Source organism: Macrobrachium rosenbergii, chromosome 5 (assembly GCF_040412425.1).
Source record: "Macrobrachium rosenbergii isolate ZJJX-2024 chromosome 5, ASM4041242v1, whole genome shotgun sequence".
Taxonomy (NCBI): domain Eukaryota; kingdom Metazoa; phylum Arthropoda; class Malacostraca; order Decapoda; family Palaemonidae; genus Macrobrachium; species Macrobrachium rosenbergii.
In genome coordinates this window covers 52,663,778-52,681,989 of record NC_089745.1, presented here as the reverse complement: position 1 = coordinate 52,681,989, position 18,212 = coordinate 52,663,778, and the positions used below count along the sequence as shown (strand labels likewise).

The 18,212-nt window shown below is 35.4% G+C and overlaps 1 protein-coding gene across 4 annotated transcripts; it reads right to left on the bottom strand.

The window, feature by feature from the left end:
• Nucleotides 1–816: 816 nt before the first annotated feature.
• Pfdn4 (prefoldin subunit 4) lies at nt 817–18,212 on the bottom strand. 4 transcript variants are annotated; one of them, XM_067104343.1, is made up of 5 exons: nt 18,004–18,212; nt 16,017–16,367; nt 11,965–12,069; nt 11,665–11,772; nt 817–1,424 (listed from the first exon to the last, which is right to left on the bottom strand). In XM_067104343.1, the coding sequence occupies exons 2-5, from the start codon at nt 16,038–16,040 to the stop codon at nt 1,260–1,262; spliced, it is 402 nt and encodes a 133-aa protein (XP_066960444.1). In that variant the 5' UTR covers nt 16,041–16,367; nt 18,004–18,212; the 3' UTR covers nt 817–1,259. The 4 variants fall into 4 exon arrangements, with proteins under 4 accessions (XP_066960444.1, XP_066960445.1, XP_066960442.1 ...); XM_067104344.1 differs by lacking the exon at nt 18,004–18,212 and adding an exon at nt 17,643–17,796; XM_067104341.1 differs by lacking the exon at nt 18,004–18,212 and adding an exon at nt 17,373–17,471.

The following is an 18,212-nucleotide window of genomic DNA, read 5'->3' as shown; positions in this document are numbered from 1 at the left end:
TCAAGAGCAAAATCTGTTTTATTAGTAAAAAAGAAAAAAAAAAAAGAAAAATCATATTTCTTTTGGTAAAACAATGCTTTATGTGTAATATATTTTATATGTACATACATTAAACATTCCTTTTATGTATGGCTTTATTTTTCCCTCAAGATTTTTGGCCCTCTAAAGATAAGACACTGTAAATTTTTTATCTTTCAATTTTTCTTTATGCAAGTATATGATGCATATGGAGCATTCAAGCTATATTCATTTCAGTACTAAACGTCAATGACACCTTTTACTGTACAATAAGTAAATGGATTACTTTTATGTAACCAAATTCAGATTTTTAGATGGGTGTAGTCACAAACTTAAATAAGGCTGTTGTGAAACAATGGTTTACATGGGTGAGGAGAAATATTTAACATTGTTACTGCATCTAAATGGGTAATAAAGAATGTGTAATAAAGATATACCACTGGACAATAAAACCAAGAATGGTCCAGTTAAACTAGTCGACTGTATGAATGTAGACAAAAAATTGCCCAGATAGCATAAACTATGAAGTGCAAGTGATCCAAGAAGTAAAGATAGATATAAATTACTGTTCACTGTCAGATACTATGAAAAATCAATTCAAATGTATTTATCTGCCTCAAAGAAGTAGAAATTTAACCTGAAAGAGTCCTTTACTGTCAAAGTACATGCTCATATTTTCTGCTTATGAGATGAAAAAGTTTTCTGACAGGTACTTTATGAAATCCAGAATTTCCCCAAGAATAAAACCCAGAATTATCCCAAAAAATCGACCAAAGCTGTAAATTATTCAAACAACCATTTACAACAAAACCACTGTAATTTCAAGATATATATGAAATACATGGAATACAGACAAAAATTCAAAGTGATGAGCCTTAGTGCAACAAATTTTCTCCCCTATAATCTATAATGTACTCAGATTGTGGTTCTGGTAAAAATTAATTATGGATATTTAAGATTTATTGCAAAAAAATAACAAGAAAAAATTAGGAATAAAATACTGTCATTCAAACTATATGGCAAGAAATTAACCAATATTGGGGTCAGTGAAACCCAAGCTAGTCAATGTCAGTTATTGGAATTACAAAACCATTAAAAATCTTTACCCTAAGAGCATGGTAGCATTTAAAATTAAGAAAAAATTCACAAAATTATCAAAATGCATAATCAGCCCACCTTGGGGCAATACTTTAGTTCACAGGGAACATCCAAAAACAAATATTAGGAAGCCTCTAAATACTTCATTCTTCTTCAGGTTCTAAATTGATGTTATTGCCAAACTTTCCATATAAATCAGCTTTCAGCTGAGTCATAGTGTCCATCAACTCACTGGCTCGGGAATTCAAACTGCTAATCTCCTCTTGTAAGGCTTCACGCTGGGATGCTATAGCTTCCTGTGCTTCCTCCTGTCAAAAGAAAATACTGTCTACCATAAAATAAATATACATCCTGACACTCAGTTCTTACAAAAATATTATTACTTCATACCAAACAAAAAAATATTTCTTATAAAATCCTATGTACCATATACTACTACAGTCCAACCTCTTAAATCCAGCATTCCATGGTCCAGGAACCCTCATTAACTGGGATCATTTTGAATCAGCCGCCATTAGTTCTCGAGCGGCTACAAGGGTGGCGCCATGTTTCAGTTTTTGGATTTTTTTAGATTTCGAAACCAAAGCTTGCTCCGTAAATATACAAACACAATTTATTTCCAGCAAAAACATTCTGTGAAACTCAAAAACATACAGCATACAAAAGAACCGTAATTTCTATATACACTCGTGTATCATATGATCATTGAAATTTCGCCTAAAAACATGATTTCATCATATACATTATGTATTAGTGCGATACGTATTTTCTGTATACAGCATTACACTAAGCTAGGCTTTACATGTCTGTCTCAGTTTTGGTAAATACACCACTGATAATACACAGGCTATTATATCTGAGTTAGCTTTTAACTAAGAAATAGGCTTAAAAGCAAAAGTTCATTAGGTTAAATGTAAATCTTCCTACTTTAAATCAGGCATACCAGCCTTGTGACTTGTCTAACAATTTATTACTATATCTTGTAATTAATAACCAATTACTACTGCACGTAAAACACCGCCATAAACAACAGCCAGTACGGACATAAACAACCTAATTGAGAAACAACTGTTTGCCAATGTCAGTTACCGTAACTAACACACGTTTATTAAGGGTTGCGTTACAGTTGTCAACTTGTTAAAAATTTCCTGACTTTCAATGGTGCCTTCCATAAATAAAAATAAAATAAATCTTCATGCAATGGAAAGAGTGGTATGAAAGTTTGTCATTAAATTTACAGTTGTATGTGTGGCTGAAGAAACAAATAATGTGCAGGCTACAAAACGTTTTGGAAGAGGCAAAAGCAACATCCGATACTGGCGAAATCACACCTTTACTTCATTTAACTTACCGCATTTATATCTAAAGTAAGTTGCATTTTTAAACCCAGCTTTGACAGTCTAAAAAAAAACAAATCTCTAACATGCATTTCATTTAACAATTAATGGCTATGATGATGTCAGTAAAACACAATCAGCAGTTGATTTTATCAGAATGTAAATGGTGCCTGAATGCCATGTTCACAAATTATATGATAATAATATGACAATAATCCATGAAATATAACTGCACACAGCATGTAAAACAAGTTTTATTTAAATAATCATTCTTAATACAACTGTTATTTGAATTTTGCAAATGGATATCTTTCAGCATAAAAGATATCCATTTTGCGGGATCAAGAGAGAGAGTGAGTGAGAGTCTCTCTCTCTCTCTCATACACACACAAGTGCAGGTTTGAAAAAACCCAGGGAGGGCAAAGCCGATAAAAACTTCAGCTAACTGATTTATCAAGCCCTTTAAACCCTTAATATCTAACTTAATTCTATCAAATCTTACATCCTGAATTGATTGGGAAGCTCTAGTAGGAGTAATAGAACGAAGAGAAGAAGAGGTCCTAACAAAGCTACTAAAAGGGGAAGGAGACAAATCAAGCACTCTCTTAGCACTAGTCTTAGGAGACTTAACCTCTTGCTTCTTTAGCTGCTTTTTCAAACGACCAGCCTCTCTTCATTTAGGACATTTTACCAGTTTTACCATAATTCAGTTGACCAACATTCACATACTTGACAACAGCCATTCACATTACACTCTTTTCCTCGACATTTCACAAGTCATGAGGATCAGTGGAACTAGAATGAAGCCTATTAGGGCAACCTCTTACCATACAGGTCCTTATTTTATCATTACCATCCACATACAAGAGAAAATTCAAGTAAATTTACAAACCAAGTCATCAACAAAAAACTGAGCAAAGATAACTCTTTAACAATCTTCTATCGAACCGGCTGACAAAAGTAGACTGGTGGGGGGGTGGGGCAAGTAGATGGATCCAAAGACATTCATAGAAAACCGAGTGTTCTCATTTTTTGTTTTGATCTGTCAAACTACTGCTGGCATGAAAGTAAAATCTACATAATGGAGAGGAAAAGTTCATTTAAAAAATTATGGGGGTAATCAACTATGATTTTTTAAATAATTTCCAAGATAAATAAAATCCATACACAAAAATGCATGTAACCAGCATACCATATAAAACAAACAATAAAAGATGAAGAAACCATTGAGTAGTAAGTAAAATGAAGGCAATGTAAGCCATCTAGTGGTCAACTGGGTTCATGCTTCTCAAGCAGCCCCCATATTCATAATGAGGGAGAACAAAAATACAGGGGAATCGATAAGAAAGGTAAAAAGTATAATAAGAAAGGTAAATATTAAGCAAAAAATGAATGGAAAAGAAATTGGATATGTAAGTAAATGAATATATGGAGAAACTAAAGCTTTAAAAAAACTTACATGAACTGGAATGCAAGTTTGGTAAGTCCCAGTCTGAAAATACCTTTCCAGAAATACCATGAACTTGTTTTTAGCAATATCTAACATGTTTGCTTATTGCTACTATTTTCTGACACTCTGGCTATTGAAAATGTTTAGCCTGCATGCCTTAAGCAGACCACTGGAGCTAGAGGTTATTTACCAAGGGTAAAAGTTACTTTTTTAAAAGCTAAATGCTTATTTCTCCAAGAAGACTGAACCAAACTCCATGAAACTTTTAGAGTGTAGTATAACTTTATATTTTTATTTTGTCATAGGGAAAATAATTTTTTAATGCCACTTTTTGTTTTGCATATTATTTTTGAAAAGTGACATCTGATTTTTTCAACTGGAAAAAAAATTAACTTATTGGTCAAATTTCTAAATTTCCCAATGAGGGAATTTTCAGTATTAGTTTTAGAATAAATGGTAAAAATCTGAAGCAAATCCCCTCAATCATAAGGTAGAAACAGTTATTTACTTCATATTAGGGTCTTGTGGCGTAGGTGCTCCCCTTAAAAAAGGAGAGAGAAAAATTATGTCCATGGAAAGGAAAAAGAAATATTGTCACTAATAAGGTATGGCACAGAACATTTTGGAAATCCTTACACCATCCAAACATGCTGTTTACCTGAGCTTAAACAATGTAAAGTACAGGCTGAAACTTTGGGTAAATACGTACAGGCAGTCCCGGTTATCGGCACGGGTTCTGTTCTGACTGCATGATGATAACCGAAAGTCACCGATAACCAAAAATCGGCAATTTTTGGGGCTTACTGGCATCAAAAAGCGCCAAAAATTTCGGTTATCGGTGCCTCTATTAGGTATGTATCGGCGCCGATAACCAAGCCCACCGATAACCGGGGACTCCCCGTAATGTGTTTACTAATACACGCAATTGTACTGATCACATTTTCTTAAGGGATACTAACTTTATTACAACTTGGAATAGAATAACCACACACTGCAAGAGACAAAGGGGTAGCAGACAAACAGACATGTACAGTATATGATTGCTAATGCTGTAGAACCCGCAATTTACATGAACTATTCTCCTGCTGCATACAATACCCGACTGGTAGGAGAACCCGTACGTTATTAAGTGAGGAGTATCTGTAGTCTATTATTGCTCCATTCCCCACTGCTGGAAGGGAATGGATCTCTTACACCTAAATCTACTTGTTGTGGTGTAGAATAGATAGGGAAATTAAATAGAAAAGAGAGAGAGAGAGAGATAGAAAGAGAAAAAGTTAAGAGAGAGAAGGAGAGAGAAATAAGAGTAAAGAGAGAGGCAAAGAACACAGTGATAACGGCCAAATGCTGTTGGGTCGTGTTATCAATACGCGAGATGTTTACATTGCAGTATATCGTGTTTAAGCCATAAAAACAGTCGTAAAAATGGGAAATAATGGCCTCGCGATTGAAGCCAAGCAAAACATGAGTCAGCACAGTCTAAATGCTTACAACAGCTGATTCTATAGTCCCGCCTTCTCCGGAAGGTGTTTTCGTGGAAGTTCCAGGAATTTGGGGGTTGACCCAAGTGATATACTTCTTCAACCTCCAATCAATTATGTGTGGGAGGGTCTTTCCACACCCTCCTAAGATCACCTCCTATCAAGTCCTCTAAGGAGAGATTTGAATCACACCCACTACAGTCCTTCCAATCAGCTACTTGAAGGGGAGGCCTTGCTGATTAATCCTTCCAATAAGGCTAGAAGGAGGTGGAGATTTACAGATAGCAAGTTTCCTGAGGGTTCAACGAAAGTGAGAGACCGACGAGGAGACCAGAGTCAGAATTGTGTCCTTCAAGGAGAGTACTTCTCCCAATCGCCTGTGTTCCCCATATAGACTGATTCAAGAGTGATTCGTTTCTATCATTGTAACTTGTTAATTTTGTACTGATCTTTATAATATTAAGTACTAATTAAAGTGAAGAAATTACCGATCTTCGTCTCTATACGCCTTTCTGAGAGATATCAATATTTAAAAGGAATAAATATACAAAGATAGCACATCATCCCATGGCGATCTGAAGGACACCTCGAAAGAAACCAAGGTAAGAAGAGAAAGACTAAAATCTATGCAAACATAAAACGAAGAACGTAAAAAGAATAATAAAAACATTACAATTTGGTGGCAGCTAAAGTGGATCCAGAAGGCGAGACGAAAACAAACGAACATTAATGAAATTATCAGTGCAATTATTTAAGTTACAGTGAAAACGAAATTCTACAAAACGAACTTATATTTTTTTTACGACGACGAACAAAATATATCAGAAGAAATAAAAATACTCCAGCGAATAGCAGCTTACAACAAGAACGCCGAGTGTGAATAAAACAGTTTATTGCGTCCCGAAGCCAAAAACATTTTGAACTGTTACCGTCAACAAATTGAGCAAGACGCCGACAGCGATAATAAGCCCAGTGTTAGCGACATTGCATCGAGTGATTGAAGAAAAACAACGTACAAACTTTCAACAAGATTCCGAAAGCGGAAAACCACAGCGAAAAACAACGCAGACGTAGTGATTCGACAGCGAAACATTCACCGCCCGAATGAACAACATTTAGCGATATCACGATATCAACAACACAACACAGTAAGGAATTTACTATCCACTCTCTCTCTTAATAAATAAGTGAAGATATATTTTTTTTTTGCATCTTGCTATAAGATTGAAAATTAAGAAAACTCTCTCTAGTGAATAAAATTCTTTTTGCATAAATACCAGCATTACTCTCTCTATGATAAATTAATTATTTAGTAAATAATTTAGATAGGGAATTAGCTATTTTTTTACTCGGTTGGTGATGATTATTTGAGAAGTTATATATGTAATTTTGTGTACTTATTATAATGAATTTTAATGATATGATGCCCAATTTCATATAAGAATTTATTTTGAGTATTGAAAAGGTTTTAATTGTGCACTTGAACTCAATAGAGAATTTAATTTTTTTTGTGTGACAATTTGACAAATTGTTTTTAATCTTGGTACAATATAACGAAATTTTTTTTTTTGATTGATGTACTCTGAGTGAAAAATTTTTTTGTGTGTGGACATGCAACGAGTATTTGATGAACTACTGAACACTGTTAGACATTCACATTACGATTTAAGACCGTCGACAATTAGACGAAGTCGAATTTCAAGACTAAATTCCCACTCCGCTGTAGTGCAAGGAAATACTAACAATAATAACACAAATAACCAGAACCAAAATAGTGTTAATCATTCTAATACTACTAACAATAATAATAATAGTAACAATACTAATAATACTAATAATACTCTATTACATTACAATTTTTTAATATGAACCAGGCGGCCGTCATAACAACCGCCACACGCTTCTGTGGACAGGTGGATGATTCCAATCCTGACAAAAGCAGACTCAAGCCTATACTGTAAATCATTGGCTAGCAGATGCAGATAGTCGTATAATTTCAGGGGGAATAACAGATGAAAGAGCTAAGATAAATGAAGCCTTGTTGCTCGTCAGCTCAGAACATGGAGACGCACATAAAACTTTGAATTCCACAAGTTTTAGCAAACTTAATAACTATATAGAATTTAAAGAAATTTGTTTATCACTCTGGGAACCAGTAAATCAGACTGACGGTTTATATAACCTAACTAGATTTCTTAACCCACAATATAAAACAATTGCTAATTTGTACGCAAGCGTGGAGAATGCAATAGAGAAAATAAGCGAAGATTTAGAGAAGACAGGTATTACTATAGGAGACAAGGATCAGTTTGGGGCTAGTGCCCAGAAATTAGTTGAGCTACGGCATGTATTAAATTACGTGTCATTTGGAACCATATATAATATTCTTGGAGAAGAGGAAAAGAAAGCTTTCAGAAAAATAAAACTTGATCCCAGAAAAAACAAGCCTTCAAACATTGAAGACAATGAGAGAAGAAATCCAAAGGAAAGAGATAAATCTATCCAAGGAATTCGTGGGAACAACAGAAGCACAAAATGAAAGGAAAGTCAGAAATAATAATCCTAATTTTAAACTGAATAATAAATTCTATGATAATTCCAGACAAGCAGGAAATAGACCAAATACCTTCCAAGGGAAATATGCCCAAAATACTAAAAGAAAATGGAATCCAGATCAAAGGGGAAGAAACAATCTAACAAAGAGTGGACCACACAAACCTTATAGATATGGTCACAACTCAAACACAAACACTTCAACCCAAGTGAACTATTCCGCTCAAGGGCGAGACCCAAGACAGCCTCATGAAAACTGCGGGTATACAAATCATTTTACAAATGAGTGTAGAAAACCTAGAATCTGCACGGTTTGTAAGAAAATAGGACATTTAACAAAGAATTGCTGGTTTTAAAACACAAGAAGGAAATAAAGAAATAGTTGAATTAAGTAGTAACCGCTCAGCATCAAATAAGTCTTCAAATCAATGACAATTTATCCCTACACAGAATACCACAAGAAAGTCCCTTCAAGAAGATAAATTAAGAGAAGAATTAGCAAATAGGAGAAGTGAAGGTTCATCCGCACTATCCATATTGCAGAGTAAAGAAGTTGTATTTTCCATGGATGAAGAAGAAATAATCAGAAAGGATTTACCTATCATTAAAATTCCAATACAGAATAAATTATGTACTGTCCTTATGGATTCAGGTAGTACTGTAAGCATAATAGATAAACACACATTAACAAGTTACTTAGGCGTTAAAGAAACGCTAATTCAGGGTCAAAGCAAGATAATAAAAAGAGTAGCGGGTAAACAGATAAAAAGTTTAGGCAATGTGAACTTAGAAATAGACCTTTCGTCACATAAAACTGTTGAAAGTTTTATAGTTCTAGAGACAGGTTCTTTCCCGCACAGGTGTTGTTCTCATATAAATTAATGAAGAAATGTGGAATTATACTGAATTGCCGAGAAGGAAGGATTAACGTTACACAAGATAATAAAAGAGCGTATGCTTTACGCTTGAAGAAGAAAAGTTTCACCCAAATCTGATCAATTTGTCTGAGACGACTTCAACAAGCGACAAAGACATACAGAAAATAACTTATCATCAAGAGAACAATCAAATTAAAATGAATGGTAACGGAAAGGAGGAATTTCCAAAATTACAGACTAGAAAGATAAGATGTGCACATCCAGAAATTATACCCTCCAACAAAAGAAGTGACCCAGAAATAAATAAAGGTGATCTCCAGTGTTCTGAATATGACAAGGAACAAGACATTTATGAGGATAATTATGCAGAGATAAATACAGAACATTATAGCAATGTAGTAATCAGCTATGATAATGAAGGGAAATTAGTAAATGAGGTACTGTTGTTAAAGAAAATAAATAAAGTAGATATAAATGATATAATAGCAGTAACTGAAGAAACTAGTATAGATGCAGAACATTGTTACTTTGCAGAAACAAAAGATGAGGAAGTATGTTGTGTAAGCACTGCTGATGATAATAAAAAGTACAGTTAATACTAAACAGACAGGTAATTTTGCATCCAAAGTGTTTAACAAAAATACATCTAAGGGGAAAAGAAGAGATAGGAGTTAAAGATGTTCTTTACTAAATGAAGAGTTACCAGAATTTGTCAGAATGGATAATTCTTTAGTCCACATGAAGGGTGATACTTGTGAAGTTTATGTCCAGAACTACTCAGATAACAAACTAACACTTTATGCAGGCATTATCTTTTGTAAAGGAATACCTATCAACAATCCATTATTAACATTAGAAGAAGAAGCATTTTCTCTGTAACTGGTCAAACATCTGAATTAAGCAAAGAAGTGAATAAAACAGATTTTCCAGAAAACAAAGATAGATTAATTCAAGTATTAGAAAAATACAGAGATGTAATAGCAATAGAAGGAGATAAATTAGGTAGAACAAATGTCCTAAGGCATAAAATTGTATTAGATGATGGAACAAAACCATTCTTTATTCCTAATTACAGATTACCAATAAGCCAAAGACCCATAGTTGATAATTTGATAGAAGAAATGAAGAAAGATGGGGTAGTCATTCCTTCTAAATCTCCATATAATTCTCCATTACTACTTGTTCCAAAGAAAGATGGAAATTGGAGACTTGTGATAGACTATAGAAAGTTAAATTCCAACACCATCCCCGATAGAATGCCAATGCCAGTGATTCAAGATATGTTAGCTCAATTAGGAGGTGCAAGGATATTTTCATCTTTAGATTTACTTAGTGGATACTGGCAAGTACCTTTAGACGAAGAGTCGAAACCATTCACAGCCTTCAGCACACACAAGGAACACTTGCAATTTGAAGTCATGCCATTTGGACTCACTTCAGCCCCTTTAACGTTTGTTAGATTAATGCTTCAAATATTAGGGATATAGAAAATGTTGCAGTTTACTTAGATGATGTTATCATTTTTAGCAAAGATTTAGAAAGTCACCAAAACATTAGAAATAGTCTTGGAAAGATTAAGAAGAGCAGGATTAAAAATCAAATTAAAGAAATGTCAATTCTTAATGAAATCCTTGGAATACTTAGGACATGTAATTAGTGAAGATGGTCTGCGAATGCAAGCAGGCAAGATAAAAGCAATAGTTGAATATCCAACTCCTACCAATTTGAAAGCATTGAGAAGATTCCTAGGAATGGTAGGCTACTATAGACCTTTCATTAAAGGCTTTGCTACAATAGCCAAACCATTAACAGAATTAACAAAGAAAGATGTCAAATATGAATGGAATAAAGAACAAGAGACAGCTTTCCAAACACTAAAGAGTAAAATGACCAGGAATCCCGCTAGTCTACCCAGATTTCTCGAAGGACTTTTACTTAGCCTGTGATGCATCAAGTACCGGGCTAGGGGCTGTATTATTACAAAAGGACAAAACAAGAATGAGAGCAGTATATTATGCCAGTAGAGTTTTGAATGCTGCAGAGAAAAAGATAGCACATCATCCGCGAAGCGATCTGAAGGACACCTCGAAAGAAACCAAGGTAAGAAGAGAAAGACTAAAATCTATGCAAACATAAAACAAAGGACGTAAAAAAAGGAACAATAAAAAACAAGGTCACTTTCCCCGTCTTCCCTCAGAAATTGTAATGCAAGCTATTTTATGAGTTATAGTTTTGTAAAAACATTTTATTGTAAAAGTATCATTTTATCCCATGAGGTGGAATTCCTGGTTATCTATTTTCCTGAGAGGAGATGAGTTGGTTAAAACAACATTTCTAATTCCAGGAGTGTACCAACACCTCTAGTAGATGAGCCATTTACAGCTGCCTTATTTCCACTATTTTTTCATAGCTGAAAACACTTTATGGAATTAGCAAATCAAATTCTATGCTTAATCAAAACTTACTTCTACACCCCCTCTAAGTATCTTAGTTCATTCTTAGTGGCAATCAGAGTTCTTCCAAAATTTCATGAATTTAAAAGGTGAGGAAACACATTCATACAGAATAAAGGTGGTAAAACTTTCTTCAGTACAATAATTTTTTTCAACTTATTCTCTTCTTTTTATGGTGAATTTGTATTACATAATATTTTCACTTTATTTAGAATCATACCACTATATTCTATGCTTTTCCCCCTTTTACTGTGGAAAAATCATGTGCACATCACAAGCTGCGTTTCTTAAAAACTAAAAATGATTTACCCTGGGGATTTTTATTCCCAAGAAAGACAGAAAATTCATGAAAAAAGAAAACACTGTTCAATACATAATCATTTCAAAAACACTTACTTGGCTCTTCATCATAAAAACTTCACCAATCATGAATGGCACTTTTTCTTCACTGTCTAAAGCAATTAACATCTCATCCTCAGCATCTTGTAAGTTCTGCAGGTCATTCTGTAAGAGTAAATAAATGACAACAAAAATCTGACTCCAGACAGTGGTACTAAATGCATACAAATCTACAATAAAACTTTCCATGTTAACTGCACTATTTACCTTGATTTTGTTTAATTATAAAAGTATATACTACCACAAGACAATCCATACAAAACCTAAGTAGCTCCTATTCATTCACAGCTTGCCTACCTCCTTTAATTTAAGCTCATCTTTGATGTCTCCATGACGTGCATTACATCGGGCAAACTTATTTATCTTCTGCTGGTCATCATACGTGATGTAAATATCGGTATCCTGTCAAAGAATTAGGTAAGGTTCTTATTAATCTGGTACACAATAAAATAAAAATAATATGCTTTAAATTAACCCTTTGGTGTTATAAGTAAGACAGTTTGGTAATTTTCTGCCAACCCAATATACAGTACTGTACTTACAGTGTACACTCAGTACATTGTCTGAATATATGATAGATGAAGCACTAATGTATTTTTCAAGACCATAATCATTTAATTTATTGCTTCGCAACTTTTACTTTTCCACTATGGGGTAATACAGTGTGCTTTGTATGACTTGAAATGGATTGAACTAAAGATTTCTTACACTGTCCCTTCCGCATCAACTGCATAGCCTTCAGCTATTGTATATTTCTGTGTATAAGATGACCTTTAGATAAGACAAGGTCAAAAATTATGGTAAATTTTCTGGAATTTATCTCATATCTGCAGTATAAGACGACTGCTAAATGACAAAACCATCTGTGTATAAGCCAGCTTTTGCAACAACAGGGATGGGTAATCCTACAGTTTAGGGGTCCAAATCACTGCATTACATAGTCCATATCAGCACACGGATTTATCAAATATTTATTGAATCATGGAAAACAATTAAAAAATTAGCAGTTTATCTGCTTAGAGATGCAGAGGCTGTAAAAAAACAAAGGGAATAAAGGGGAAACATAAATATACAAAAACATGTCTTAGGGGATACGGACCCATAGAATTTTGAGAATATCGTAAATCTCTGCTTCTAAAAGCAGATAACTGCACGTTTTTAGATTTATAAAAAAATTGGCTGCTGAAGAGCAAGAGCCTGTGCCAGGTTCCTACAGGGTTCCTAATTGCTAACTCCACAAACACAGTTGCGGTCACATTACACTATTCTTGTGAGGTGCAGAGCTTTATTCCCTTTGTTTTTTTCCAATCTCTGCTTCTGTAAGCAGATAAACTGCTCATTTTTTTAGCAAATACACGTCTGTTTGCAGATCTGTTGAAAGAGGAAATTGAAAATAGGAAAGAAAACTTAAACACACAAAGGAGGAGTGAATTTGGACCCCTAAACTATAGGATTACCTACATATCTTATGAAATATTGGTTATATAAAGATGATGTTATTAAATATCTTTTTTTAATTACTGTATCCTTAGAAATTCAAAACGAACAAAATACCAAAGCCGATTCTATATCGTGTTTTTTCCTACACACGTCGCCTAAAAGGGAAACGATTGTTTTATTTACTTTTCATCACCAATCACAAACAACCCCTAACAACAATACAATAATGTACACTAATTTTTGTACATAATTATCGTTTGTATGACTGAATTGTTCTAAACAGTTACAAACAGCCTTATATATTAATGGCCATTTACCTATACTTCATCAACAATCATACACTGTCTAAGTCAGTTAAAATTTCTTATTAACTTACCATGTACCTATATCAATCATGGAACCACCAGCAAAATGAAGAAAACATGAGGCTAGTTTTAAATTCAAAGTTATAGAAGTAACCAAGAATTCGAACAACTGTGTTGTTGCTAGAACATTTGATGTGAACGAGCTGTTTACATTTTCTCAGCTACGCTCACATACTGTAGATAAAAGCTGATTTTATTGATATGGAATTATTCCTTGAATAGGGTATTTATTATGAAGATATGCCAATAATATATAAAAGTAAAAATGGTTTTATTACCTTTGTTATCAGTTTATTTCATAATGTGAATCTCTGCATGTATGTCGGTGGTTATCCCACCGAGGGCAAGGCTAGCCAACTGATAAACATCATTGAGAATTCAAGGTTTGATTTTTAGAACGGTAGTATAAGACGACCCCCAATTTTCAGGGGTGAATTTTAAGATTTAAAGGTTGCCTTATACGCAAAAATATACAGTATTTGTTCATCCCCTTCAGTCCCCTCTTACTTAGCTGTTTAACTTCTATCCTTGGCAGAAGCTAGACAAAAAATGATTGATGACAGTATGGGGGGTTCGCCCAAAATTACCTACCTATCACCAGTCACCAAGTTTCAACAACCAATTTGAACTCACGCTGAAAGGCTCTGGTTTGTATTCTTGCAAGATATATGACCTTTTACATATCGTTTTGTAGTTTATCTATGTGAACAAAGGCTATGGATCACTTTGTGCCATAGGCCTTGCCCTATGTACAGAGGGGGGTGACAATCACCAAACGTGATTTGCAGGTTTTCAAACTGAAGCAGTGAAAAGCGAAAGTCAACCTGGGTGGTACCTTAAATCTTTTGCTACCCAGCATGAACATTCTGATGAAAAGCCAACCTTACTGTAGGACTCCAATCATATATTTCAGTTTCAACTGTGAAAATGGAAGGTAAATATACAGTATGGACTGCAAATTTTAACTTATTTTATCAAGCGTAAGCAGTTTGACGTTAAAAAAATTTTCTTAAAACTTTGCAATTCCAAAGTGTAAGAATGAATTTCGTAGCTTTGGTATTTATATTAAAGTAGTATACTTTGCAACTTTAGCAGGAAATCGTACCATAGCCTATGGTAGTTGGGCATGGTGGATCAACTCAGAAAATTAAAGTCAATCCCATTTATGCTTAGCAAGTATGACGTGTACAGCGTATAGGCTATACACATGCTGAAAGTGATCGAGCAAGCTCTGGCCACTGATCTTGACCTTGATTTTGAGTAAGGTCAGGAAGTAATTTCACTGCAGGTATAGAGAGTTAATCCAAGATGCTATAACTGATTTTAGGTTGTTAGGTTTGGGGGTACCCCTGTAAATACTACAAATGCATCTGTCTGTGGCAAGATCAAGAGGGGGTTCCATTTAACCCAAATTCTGAAAGGATATGGCAGCAACTTCATCACTAGGGTCTAAGTTAGGTTAGGAAAGGTGAAGTTTGGAAGCATCCCTATAGGCTAACTACCATTTTCCCTAGATTTCTACTCCTTTTTTTGGTAGAACTATATAGTAGCTCCGCGCAGCCGACGGCGCTATAACTTGACTTTTTCTCCAGTTCTTTGGTTGCTAATTATATATTTACTTTTCATTTTTGGCGCTCGAGCTTAATTAACCTGTAATTAACCCATGAAGTCCATCCAACAAGGGGTTTCCATACGTGATCTTCACAAGACTGAGCATGGGTACGTCTGTTTCGAACAGTTCACTTCCCATCCGGCAAGTGCAATAACCTGTTAACGTACGGGTACCCAACTCCCCGGCCCCCCAGGCCAGTACTAGACACGGCGAAGGGGCATTCCATTTGGCCGACAACAAACAGATGCACCGCCAGCATCAGAACCCCTAAAAGTGTAGAAAAAACCAGTTAAAAGGTAAAACCAGGTGCAGAGCTAATGTATAGAATTACCTTTTTTTTCTATGGGGGGTTATGACTTTCCTCCTCGTAGGCTAAGATAATGACTCGCATAAACCAGGCCATATATCATTATCAGGGGATAGGCTAGGCTAGCCTACACTACCTGCTTCTCCACAATCCTGTTTTTATAACACAAGACTAATCTCACAATATTATTAGCACTCTCTCACTTGGGCTATTCACTTTGGTTTTTCTTCATATAGGTCTAAATGTTAATTTCCTAACCTGGTACCAGACAATTTTTTTTCTTATGGGGGGGGGGAGCCAGGCATTCATACTGGTTACTTTACAAAAATATTAAATTAGCCTATTTTGGAATTACGAAAAATTTGTGAGACAAATGGACCAGGGCTGCGTAGCCTACACGTCATACTTGCTAAACCCAGCCTAAATCGGATCGGCTTTAATTTGTTAGGCTTAATTCGGCACGCCCCACTACCATAGACTACCCTGCATCTTACATAAACGACTAGCATAGTTATTAGGTGACCAAACAAATAATTTGTGTGCTTAACAAACTCAGACGTTCATTAAACGTTAAAGTTTTACAAAATTGTCCCTACTATGAAGAAAAAAAATACCAAATGGTTACCTTGGTTATGCTTTGGCTGGCCATGCTTATTTATGTCGAAGATCCCAGAGTGACTCCGTAGATTCCGGTTCCTGGCACCTACACACACACAGTTGCGTGCAAACTATACTGCTAATTTGCTAATGTTATTACGGATTCCCTAGATTTTCACTCCAGGTCTATTAACCCTACTTTTACCTGACGCTTATTTCATTAGTTATTTAATGTTATTTTTTTCACTTAATAGATTTTTATTTTGATGTCACATTCTTGGTAGGACTTTACTCCTTTTTGTGTAGGAATTCAACTGCGCTGACTCATCACTGCAAGCTTGTCTGCTGCCTCGATTGCATTTATTTGGCAGATTGTGAACTGAAAATATTAACAAAAAATCATCCATTATTTCTTTCTCAAAGGTATAAGCTGGAATAAGATTTAAAAGGGTTACTGAATTTTTGTTTGAAACCAGAAAAAACAAATTGTGGTTTTATTCAAATGTTCTTGTAATGCAAAGTACTGTAGCAGAGCACAGACTGTGAGAAGTGTGTATAATAGAATTACGGTAATTCAGGATGTAAAATGTTTATTTTCTACAGTTCTGACGGATCATGTCAAGATTAGCGAACCCAGTGGCAGCAGGGTTCGTTATTCTTTACATGGGAATAATCGGGTTCGCTGTTCTAGACATGAACACTTCGGTACCAGACATTTGATCCCCCAAGGGCTCGTGCTAAACAAGGCGAAATACATTTGACCCCCCAGGGGCTAGTACTAAACACGGCAAAACAGTGTAGATGAATCACTGTTTCGCCGTACTCAGTATTGGAGTCCGGACCGGAAAAGGTTGGCCATTCTGTACATGGGGATCATTGGGTTCACTGTTCTTGGCATGATGTTGGGTTCGCTAATCTTGGCATGATCAGTTCTGACTTAGTACAGCTTTAGATATTATGACTATAGGCGTGCATTTCACCAGATTTAATTTGAAATTAATGGCCGATTAAGCTTATAATTAAAACCAGGCCATCTGAACTATTCACTGACAAATCATGTTGGTTAGAGAGATTCAGTAATTAACCTTGATTTTAATACTGTGCATATCCAACACCCATCCAATATGACCCAAAAAATCTCAGCTGTTCACCACTATATCGGGAAGAGGGTGAAGGGGTCCACACCTTGTCTCGTTTCTCCCAAGGATTATGAAATGGCATCCCCGCCCTCCATTGAATTTTCTTCGCTTCTTAAATTTATAATTGCTTCCTTTCTCCAAAACTTTTCAAATCCAGTCAAATAACACAGACACTTTCTTAAACCCTCTCTTGATCATCCTCAAGTTCCAGAGATCAAGATAACCACTTGTAAAATGTAAATTACCGCAAGATCTCATCCAGTCTTTCCCTAGATGGTCAGCTACAGACGTGAAGAATTACAAAAGTTCACCAAGAGCTTATGCAAGATCCACTAAACCAAGGCTTCTCTGTGTGGGCCATATGGCCTTCCTGGGAGTCGTGAGAAATTTCAAGGGACAAATGGTAAAATTAGAAAAATGGGTGGTGGCCACAGAAAAAAATATTACAGGTTAGATGCGCATACTTGAATTGCTTGTTTTTTTATTGTAATTTTCGCTGAGAATAGAAAACTTACATCTTCTGAAGGGTAATAATCCTTAAACCATAAGTTCTGGTAATGATAGCTATACAGCAAATGACTGTAGCCGTCCTGCTTGAACCGAAAGTTACTTAGGTTTGCTCATTTTCCTTCCCTGGCAGCTACATCCAGCCAGCTGCTTGGTGTTGATATTTTTACATGCACGGTTGCTTTTCTGACCTCATACAAATGACAGTGCCATCCTAGTGTGTGGATATATTTAATATCATCCAACAAGAAAACTTCACACTTGCAAAACAACACAACAGCTCAAGCGAAGTTCAGAAGCTGTGGATGAACAAAGAAACGAGTAAGAATTACCCACTACTCGGAGAGATGTTAATTTGTTATTACTCACCATCCCAAACGAGTTCACAGTTAGCACCAATCAACCTTAAACTCGGTAGCAGCCGAGCTAGTGGAGGGTATAGGGCGAAGGGCATATACATTGCCATGCATGCACACCCTGAGCCTGTGGTGGGCCACAAGTTGAGCGAGAGACTGCATGATCACATATGACTCAATCACCTTGGTACTAGTGCATGGTGAGAAGGGTTCTGTCACACT